The following is a 10510-nucleotide window of genomic DNA, read 5'->3' on the forward strand; positions in this document are numbered from 1 at the left end:
ACTCCCCCTGCACTGAACCCTCTCTCCCACTCCCCTGCACTGAACCCTCTCTACCACTCCTCTGCACTGAACCCCCTCTGCTACTCCCCTGCACTGAACCCCCTCTGCCACTTCCCTGCACTGAACCCTCTCTCCCACTCCTCTGCACTGAACCTCCTCTGCCACTCCCCCTGCACTGAACCCTCTTCGCCACTCCCCTGCACTGAACCCTCTCCACCACTCCCCTGAACTGAACTTTCTCCACCACTCCCCTTAACTGAACCCTCTCTGCCACTCCCCCTGTACTGAACATTCTCCGCCATTCCCCTGCACTGAACCCTCGCCACCACTCCTCTGAACTGAACTCTCTCTGCCACTCCCCCTGCACTGAACCCTCTCCACCACTCCCCCCACCCCTCTCTAGACCTCACTACTCACCACCGACTTCATGCCTTCATGTTCCTGGCACTCTGGTGCTTCTTGTTTTTCTGTCTCCTGTGTTTACCTCTTGAGGGACAATCTCACCCCTCCCCATGACTGAGGGACACCTGGGCCTCAGGCCTCACTCCTGTCATTCCCACAGTTCCTGGATTGACTCTCCTGCTGGCCCATATGACACTTGGGCTAAATGTCACACAGTGCCTTCAGTTGGTTATAAACAGACTTTCAGCTTCCTTCCAGTGGTTCTGGGCCTTCCTTGCTCAGGCCTGGGAATCCTCACTCTGCTTACTTCACCCTGTGTGAGAGAAGAGCCTTGATTGCTCTTCAGGTGACATCTAGGCTGTGGGAACTTGGTCTGGACAGCCTTCATGGGAATGGATGGGGAGGGCCAGGTAGTGTTGGCGGAGGCCACTCATTCGTTTCCCAGCTGCCCAGATCCAAAATAATCACACAGAAACTGTATTAAAATACTGCTTGGCCTATTATCTTACGCATATTTCTAGATAGCTCTTATATGTTAAATTAACATAACATATTAATTAAATTGAATTAATTAAAATAACATTCTATTAATCTGTGTATTGCCACGTGGTTGTGGCCTACGGTAAGGTTCCATCTGGTGTCTAGCGTCTGTCTCCTGTGGTGGCTACATGGCATCTCATTGACTCCACCTGCTCTCTCTTCCTCTGTCTGCTTAGAATTCTCACCTTGCCCTATTCTGCACTGCAAAGAAGCTTCTTTATTAACCAATGGTATTCACAGCATACAGAGGGGAATCCCACATCACCTCCCCTTTTCTGTCTAAATAAAAAGGAAGGTTTTAACTTTAACATAGCAAGATTACATTCAACAAAACAGTTATCAAGGAAGAATTATAGTTACAATATTTATATCTATTTTATCTTTTATCACGACTAAGGAAAACTATATCTATTCTTCAACTCCATCAAAGACTCCAGAAGGATATAATATTACCTAAGTAAACAGGAAGTGCATTATAAGCAACTTCCAAAACTTTAGAATTGACAGAGACATCTCACTGCCTGGACAGTCACCCAAAGTTCTTCTGTAACGTTGGGGCATCCATCTTCAGCCTACAGGCCCATAGTATCTGGCAGACTTTTCCATGAAGCAGGAAATTTCAAGGGCAGTTCCACCTATATTGGCAAGGTAGCACTGATGGTCTGGATTCAGGGAAAGCTGGGTAGGGGTCTAGATATTGGCCATTAGGTAGGGAAAGGGTGAGACCATGAAGGATGCATACTGAATCAGCTGCTGCTGGTCAGCTGCAGGTAGAGCCATGAGGGGTGCAGACATGATTGGCTCCTGCTGCCTGTTGTAGTAGAGGGTGGTGGTGGTCCTGCCTCTATGTGATGCCAATGTTTTTTTTCAATTCTGCAGATACCCTGACACATCCACCAGCCTACCCACCACCCCCTGTGCCTGTACCTCGGAAGCCAGCCTTCTCTGATTTGCCCCGTGCCCACTCTTTTACCTCCAAAAGCCCAAGCCCCTTACTTCCACCCCCACCCCCTAAGCGAGGCCTTCCAGATACTGGTCCTGCTCCCGAGGATGCTAAGAAGGACCCGCTGGGCCTGAGGCGAGCAGATCCTGGCCTCAGGGTGCCTGCTACCCCTCGGAGAATGAGTGACCCTCCACTGAGCAATGCTCCCACCATGCCCAGCCTCTGGAAACCTTGCTTCCGAGACAGTATGACCCCCAGCCCGGAACCCTGGACCCCTGGTCACGGGACTAGCTCTGGCTCCAGCTCCACTGCCATGGCCATTGCCACCTCTAGGAACTGTGACAAACTCAAGTCCTTCCACCTGTCTTCCCGAGGGCCACCCACATCTGAGCCCCCACCCGTACCTGCCAATAAGCCCAAGTTCCTGAAGATAACTGAAGAAGCTCCTCCAAGGGAGGCAGCCAAACCCGGACTCTTTGTGCCCCCTGTGGCCCCCAGGCCTCCTGTGCAGAAGATGCCCATCCCTGAGACTACAGTTCGGCCTGCAGTGCTGCCTAGACCAGAAAAGACACCTCTCCCCCACCTCCAGTGAGTCTGGCTGGGACAGTGCCTCTGCGGGCTCACCATGTGTGGCTTCCTTTCATCCGCCCTCAAAGGCCTGGAGCTCAGGCTCCAGAGGACCACTGCCACCTGTGCAGAAGGCTTGGCTCTTCCATAGGTGTCCCTTGTGTCAGAGTGCACTGTTTAACCTCTTCCCATCTGTCCACACCCTCATAGCTTTGAGAGCTGGGACTCCCAGAGTCCCAAAGACAATCAGTAGTAGATCTTGGGCCCTGGCAGTGCCCAGTGCACTTGTCCACTCTGTGATAGCTTCTGAGCTCCGGGGCCCTCAGCAGGATGGCAGGCCTGGTTTCCTAGTTGGGTTTTCAGATCTACGATAACTCCTTCCTCTGGGCAGTGAGCTCGAGTCTCAGTGCTCTGCTGTCCTGAGCAGTTACAGCTACAGAGAAGCTGACACCAAGATTCTGATGCAAAGCTAGGACTTGTGTGGAGGAGAGGAAGGGGTCACCTATCTGTGTCTGAGGATGATGTTCTGTCTTCCTCCTTATTGCTCCAGGCGATCACCCCCTGATGGGCAGAGTTTCAGGAGCTTCTCCTTTGAGAAGGTCCGGCAGCCCTCCCAGGCTGACACTGGCCAGGAGGACTCTGATGAGGACTATGAGAAGGTGAGACAGAGTGGGGGCTCAGGTCGCAGCCAGTCAGCAAGTGGGCAGAGCTGCGGGCTGGGGGCCCTTGCTGGCTGTCCTGAGCAAGGGGCTCCATAACTCTAGCTTTGTGGGAGATGATAGCCCTGTATTCTGATGCAGGGGGCAGCCAGCTGGGGGAGCAGTGATATTTGGAAGGTTCTCTCATGCTCTGACAGTGACCACTGCTGGCCTGTTTCAGGTGCCGCTGCCTAACTCAGTGTTTGTCAACACCACAGAATCCTGCGAGGTAGAAAGGTTAGTGCACAGTGCTTCTGGTCCTTGCTGTGACGGTGTGAGTTCCTTGTCTCCTCACTCACTTCGGTGTTGGGCAAGCCCAGGCTCCGGCCTGTGGCCTGGGCGAGGAAATGTGGTAGCTGCGGGTCCAAATGGGGTTTTGTTGTTGTTGCTGCTTTCCTAAACCTCTCTGCTTTATAGCCTCTATTGTACCCTGAAACCCAGAGTGGGCAGAAAGCTTCCACTTTGGGGTTGGAAGCTGTCCAGGGAGGTTCTCCCACCGACACGGCTGTTCTGTTTTAGGTTGTTCAAAGCTACGAATCCCCGGGGAGAGCCTCAGGACGGGCTGTATTGCATTCGGAACTCCTCCACCAAGTCCGGGAAGGTAGGCTGCTGTTACAGGACAGGTGTGCCACCGAGCCTGCCGTTCTTCCTCTGGGGTCCTCGCCCAGCTGCACCCTCTCTGTTCTCCTAACTAAATAAATAGGGAGGCCATGTGGGGCGTGGCCAGTCCTGAGGCTGTCTCTAATCCTTCTGCTCCGCATTTCCCTCCCTGTAGGTCTTGGTTGTGTGGGACGAAACCTCTAACAAAGTGAGAAACTATCGCATCTTTGAGAAGGTGAGGAACTGGGCCCTGCTCTGAGGGTGGGGTGGGGACACTGTCCTCCAAGCTTAGCAAGAGCCAAGTGAGTCCCCCTTGCAGGAAGTGGCAGTGGAGAACCGGACTGGTACCTCCATCCCATCAGCTCTGCCCTGTCCTTTGCTCTGTCTCTTCCCCACGTCCTTAGGCTCCCTCCTCTCCTAACCCTGCTGTGTCCTTGGCTTACTCTAGAAGTGCTGCGTAGCTCTCCCTGGCCCTTCGTTTTATTCACAGATCTTGCCCTGAGAGCAGGTTTCACATTGAACCCTAGGGGCCAGTGTGAGGGGACTGACAGCCGAGCTCAGGAACACAGGCCTGTTGTGTGGGCAGACAGGGAGGGGACGTGGGCAGCTGGGAGCAAGCCTGCTTGGTGCCATTGTTACCGCTGTCCTTCCCTTTGAGGAAATGGGGGTAGGAGAAGGGGATATAGGCTTGAGGCAACGGGCTAGGCAGGCCCTGCTGAGCGTGATGTCTTCTGTCCTGCAGGATTCTAAGTTCTACCTGGAAGGGGAGGTTCTGTTTACAAGTGTGGGCAGCATGGTGGAGCACTACCACACTCACGTGCTGCCCAGCCATCAAAGCCTGTTGCTGCGCCACCCATATGGCTACACTGGGCCCAGGTGACATCCATTCCACACAGCTGTTGGGTGGAAGCAGCCGCGGGGCCACAGCCTGGCCACATAGATGGAGACCTGCTTACATGGGAAGATGAGCAGGAGTGGGCTTGACGGCAGACCTCATCAACAAGACTCCTAGCTTCAGTGGATAGGCTGGGTCCCAAGCTGGAGCAGGCCACAACCATGAGAGGGCTGGCTGGCTGGCCCATCCAGCCCCTCCACGTACCACCTCTCAAGACTTCAGGGCCGATGACTAAGTTCTGCCTGGCCTTTCGTCGGCACAAAATCCAGTCCACATAGCATACCCACCCTGTAGTGGGCTGGGACCAAACCAGGCTGGGGTAGTTGGATGGGGCCTACGGCTGGTCCTAGGACCCATAGAAATGCGAAGACACAGTCTCAAGGAGGGACAACTGCCTCTTAATAAATCAGAGATAACCCTTGTCTCGATAGCCAGGGTTTGCTTGGCATTAAGGGGACAGCAGGCTCCCCTGAGCGTCACCAGTGTCCAGGTAGAGAGCTACTGACAGCAGCCATGATGGGTGATCTTTAGTCTTCCAGGGCACAGGCTGCTAGGTGAACTGACTGGGGGACATAGCTAAATAATAGCACAATCCATCGGGATCAGTCAGTTGGGCTGGAGCTGCAGTTACTGAGTGCTTCCTGTGTGCCGGAGCTGGTGCTGGTGCTGGTGCTGGTGCTGGTGCTGGTGCTGGTGCTGGTGCTGGTGCTGGCTGTGGGCTGTGTGCAGCCCCTGGTCCGGCTTGGCCGAGCTTAGTCTAGAGCAGGTCAGCGAGTGTGAGATGCTCATGATGGCGCAGTGTCCTGCGAAGCCATTCATGGAGGAGCCAGGAGCTTGGAATGCAGTGGGAGGTTCAAGGAAGACATCTAACAGGAAGTGTTGATTAGAGTGTGTGGGGGGGGGAGTGGGGCCTAGATAGGCCAAGGAGGGGTGGAGATAGTCACATCCAGGTGCCCAACTAGTTTGGGTGGTCCCAATTGGTCCCCTCAGTGTCTGCCATGAAATTCTGCCAGGCCACACCCTGGTAAGCCATCTCACCTGGACGTTTTTGTGAAAATAAATGCGTCTGGAGGTCAGGGCTGGCAGAGACCTTGGCGTCATCTGGCCTTCACTGTACTTTCTGTTGGAGAAGGGTTTTTTTTTTAAATCTTTACTTATTATTTTATGCGTATGAGTGTTTTGCCTACACGTATGTGTGTATCGTGTGTGCCTGGTGCCCCAGGGGACCAGAAGAACATGTCACATCCCCTGGAACTGGAGTCATGAGTGGTTGTGAAGCTGCCACATGGATACTGGGAATTGGATCAGGGTCCTCTGGAAGAGCAGCTAGAGCTCTTTACTGTTGAGCCATCTCACCAGCCCTAGTGGAGAAGGTTTCTTACCTAGAACCCAGATCAAGGACTGTATTGGTGCCCAGTAGCCAGGGACTGCCATCCAGTGAGAGAGGCTTTTGTTTGGAACCCCAAATTCTGGCTGTGTTTTAGAGTCATGTGATTGACTAGGTGAGTCAAATTTGTGGAAGTAGAAGGCTGTGGCCCCAGGGCATCATGGGGCTCAGTGAATGACAGACATTGGATTTCAGTGGCCATCTGCTTCTAGAAACCAAAGTCTACCTCCATCTTGGCAGAGTTTCCTTTCAGCCTGCCAGGGGAGAAAGATCAGGATGCCATGGTCACTATGATTACAGCGTCCATTCTGTAAAATATGAAAGAGGCCTGGATGAGAATAGGTTTCGATCCTGTGCCTACGAGTCTGCCGAGTGTGAACTGGGCTTCAGTTCACTGTTTTGGGGGCCAGCCCAGTGGCCAACATGTATGTCAAGCCCTGGGCTAGAGGATTTAGGGGTTCTTTGACCCGCAGCCATGTGATGGATTAGCCTAACTGAACAGTTGAGGTCTATGGATGTCCAAGGCCCACCTAGGGGTTTCATGTAGCCTTGTCTTACCTCTCAGGACTCTGGACCGGCTGCCACAGCTGACCACCTCTTTCAACTGCCCCAAGTCCAGGGTGGAGACTTTGCAAGACTGTGTGTAGGGGGTGATGGGAGTCCTGGTTGTGGTCCTACATCCTGAAAAAGGAATTCATAATGTGATGGTTACCATGTATTGAACACTTCCAATGTTTATGGTACAGAGGTGGGAAAGTAGACCCATTTTTAAGTGGGAGAACTGAGGCTCAGAGAAACCTGAGTTCAAGTCCCAGTTTTGCTACTCACTGTCATGTGAATCTGCCCCTGCTCCCTGACACTCGTCTTAGCCACCACTGATCATGGGAGTCTGGCCAGCTCTTTTACCCCCCAGGGCTCTGAAGGTGCCCTCACCCACCACAGGAGCCATGGCTCTCTGGGAGCAAATTGCTTTGCATTCCAGATCCCAGTGTGTGAGGCAAGGTTTGGGGGTGGGAGACAGGAGCTCCTGGTTCTGCCCTAGGGACAAATTTACTCCCTTCCCTTTTCCCTTTCTCCCCCCCCCTCTCTCGCCTTTTTTTTGTCATTGTTTTGTTTGTTTGTTGTTCTAAAGTTTTTTTTTTTTTTTGAGGATTTCTCTGTGTAGCTCTGACTAGTTCTGTCCTGGAACTAGCTCTGTAGACCAGGCTGGCCTTGAAATCACAGAGATCCACCTGCCTCTGCCTCTTGAGTGCTGGCATTAAAGGCCTACACTACCACTGCTGGGCCTTACACCCTTATTTCTACTAAGAAAGGAAACCTGGAGCCCAGAGTGGGTTCCCTGACTCGCCTGCCATTGTGATGTAGTCAGAGATGGCTTCTGTTTGGGCCTGAGGAAAAGTGGCAGCAAGGGCAGCCGCCCTGAGTCAAGGCCTGGGAAGGAACACAGTTGTATGTTTCCTGTGTTTGATCTGAAAGTGTGGAGAGCCTTTCTGCCCTCTGGGTTTGTTTCTTTTCTTTCAGATTTTTATTGGTAAAGGGGTTTTCATTTATTGTTTACACTGACAGAACCCGTGGTCTTGCTGTTGAGCTACAGCCCCAGCTCAGTAGCTAGAAATTTATACAAGTACCAGTCGCTCCCACTCGGGTCGTGTTGCTGTGAGTGTCCCCTAATGATGGACACCAATACAGATGGGCAGGTCAGCCGAATACAGAAAGGGCTTTTGAGAGTAACATAAGCCCCGGAGGTTCCCCTAGACAATGCCTGGGCCTACAGTATAGATCTAAGATTTAAGACAAATCCAGGTGTCTGGGGATGGGGGAGGAGAACATCACAGATCCAATCCTTACTGCACACATCCTGCAAGCCTCTGCCTGTGCCTTCTGTTCCTTCCACCTGGGTGAGACTGCCTGGCTATGGAGTCTTTGAGGAAACCTCCTTTGCTTGGAGAAGGGGCAGTAACCTCTGGAAGTGCCCCAGCACCACACTATGAAAATATATGTGGTGGCTCCTCTCACGTACTTTCCTGTCTCTCCCTGGAGGGAGGCTGGAGAGACAGAGCTGACTCTGACTCATCTGTCCTACACATCCTTTGTGAGTGCCAAAGGAACCTTCACAGGCATTCAGCTTCCTGACAGCTGCCCCTGCCCTGCCCTGAGCTGAGGCAACTCCTTCCTTCTTCATTTCCTGTGACATAAAACACACAGAAACGTAAGTAAACTATAAATGCGAGTGTGGCAAACTGCAAAAGGCATCTGCAATCTCCAAGGAGCAGTGGCTAAGACCCCCGTCCCTCCTTGTCACAGCCCTCCCCTCTTCAGCTCAGTCCTGGCTTTGGTGAATCTCATGTTCTTGTTTTTCTGAGGAATCTACACCACCCAGTTATTCTCTCATCCCAGTATTTTTCCTGTTTTCTGTTTTGTAGCAACAGAATCATACAGATGCAATCTTTGGCAGCCAACTCCTTTGGCCCATCATCAGATTTGTTCATGTTGCCACGCATAGCTAACGTCGTTCAAGTTCATTGTTGAAACGGTTCCATTGTATGACTGTATCACTGCTCACAGAGCCACTTCCCTGCAGATGACAGTCTGAGAGTTAGCGCTGCTAGCAGCCATCTTAGCCAGGATGCACACAAGCCGAATTTCTCTAGTGTCTGAGGGTCTCTCACTGCTTCCCTAGAGAGCCGTTCAGAGGACCCCTTGGCTCTGTGCCCTTGTCAGTGCTTGGGGCTGCCAGAGCTTTTCTTGTTGCCAGTCTGGGGGTGTAAAACTATGGCTCTATTTTACATTTAGTTATTTAGTAATTAGGTTGAGAACAAGTTCATATGTTTATTAGCCATGCTAACCTTTTAAAAAATTATTTATTTTTATTTTATGTGCATTGGTGTATTGCCTGCATGTATGTCTGTGTGAGGGTGCCAGATCCCCTGGATCCAGAGTTACAGTCTTGAACTGCCATGTGCGTGCTGGGAATTGAAGAGCTCCCAACCACGGAGCTATCTCTCCTGCTGGGCCATGCTAATCTTGACTTCTGTGAAGTGCCTATACAAATCTTGACCTTTTTTTTTTATAGACTGTTTATCTTTTATTTATTAATCAGTAAGGTTTTTTGTTTGTTTGTTTTTGTTTTTGTTTGTTTTTTTGAGGATTTCTCTGAGTAGCTCTGGCTGTCCTGAAACTCACTCTGTAGACCAGGATGGCTTCCAGCTCACAAAGATCTGCCAGACTCTACCTCCTGAGTGCTAGGATTAAAGGTGTGCGCCACCACAGCCCAGTTAATCAATAGGCTTTTTTAAAGACTTTTTTTATGTATTCTAATGTTTTGTTTGTTTTTTGATGTTTTTTGAGACAGGGTTTTTTTTTTTTTTTACATACCCCTGGCTGTCCTGGAACTTGCTCTGTAGACCAGACTATATTCGAACTCACAGAGATCCACCTGCCTCTGTCTCCCTAAGTGCTGGGATTAAAAGGCGTGTGTCACCACTGTCCAGTGTGGTTAAGTGTTTTGTGAGAGTGTATGTGTATCACATGTGTTCCTGCAGAGGTCAGAAGAGGGCATTGGATACCCTGGAATTGGAATTATGGGTGGTTGTAAGCCTCCATGTAGGTGCTGAGAACTGAATCCCGGTCCTCATCAAGAGCAACTAGTGTACTTAGCCACTGAGCCATCTCTCCATCCCCCCTCCTCTCCTCCTTGTTTGAACAAGGTCTCACTTGGTCAAGTCTTGGATCTACCCACCTCTGCCTCTCAAGTGCTAGGATTAAAGGTGGGCACCACTACAACCCTGTGCTGTGGGATAATGCTCTTGTACCTAGTAAAGATTTGTCACTCATATTAATTTAATAAAATGCTGATTGGCCAGTAGCCAGGTAGGAAGTATGGGGTGGGGGAGAGGAAAGGGCAGAGACGTAGTCACAAGCTGGATGCAGAGGAAGTAAGATGAGATGCCTTACTGAGAAAAGGTACCAAGCCACATGTCTAAACATATACAAGAATTATATGTTTAGAATTAAGTTAAGTTGTAATTGCTAATTAATAATAAGTCTGAGCTAATAGACCAAACAGTTTGTAATTAATATAAGCCTCTGTGTGTTTCTTTGGGACTGAAGGGCCACAGGATCAGATGGGACAGAAACTTCTGTCTACAACCTGACTTGATATTGATAGTCTTGATATTATCTGTAATATGATGTAAATATCTCCTCCAACTCTGGCTTATCTGGACTGGCATTTTCTGATAATTAGTTCTTATTTTTATTGTTTCATTTTTTTACTTTTATTTTTCTGTCTTGGAGTAAAGCCTAGAGTTTTGTGCAAGCTAGGCAAGCAGTTTACAGCTGTGTTCCTTCTCCAACCCACATCTTAGCTAGAGCCACCTTCTCCATCTCCCCAGTCCTGGGATCTCCAGCCCACATCTTAGCCAGAGCCACCTTCCTAGTCCTGGGATCACCAACCCAAGTCTTAGCCAGAGCCACCT

The 10510-nt window shown here is 50.7% G+C and overlaps 1 protein-coding gene across 2 annotated transcripts in view; it reads left to right on the forward strand.

Moving 5' to 3' along the window:
* Nucleotides 1–5526, forward strand: part of Sh3bp2 (SH3 domain binding protein 2) — a 19085-nt gene extending 13559 nt beyond the window's left edge. For both annotated transcript variants that reach the window (XM_026788612.1, XM_005365905.3), the window contains exons 8-13: nt 1822–2473; nt 3003–3111; nt 3332–3387; nt 3670–3751; nt 3926–3985; nt 4493–5526. In XM_026788612.1, the coding sequence (XP_026644413.1) occupies nt 1822–2473; nt 3003–3111; nt 3332–3387; nt 3670–3751; nt 3926–3985; nt 4493–4630 (1097 nt within the window). In that variant the 3' untranslated portion in view covers nt 4631–5526. The remainder of the gene's footprint in view (nt 1–1821; nt 2474–3002; nt 3112–3331; nt 3388–3669; nt 3752–3925; nt 3986–4492) is intronic.
* Nucleotides 5527–10510: the final 4984 nt, after the last annotated feature.

Source organism: Microtus ochrogaster, unplaced genomic scaffold, assembly GCF_000317375.1.
Source record: "Microtus ochrogaster isolate Prairie Vole_2 unplaced genomic scaffold, MicOch1.0 UNK5, whole genome shotgun sequence".
In the NCBI taxonomy this organism is placed as follows: Eukaryota; Metazoa; Chordata; class Mammalia; order Rodentia; family Cricetidae; genus Microtus; species Microtus ochrogaster.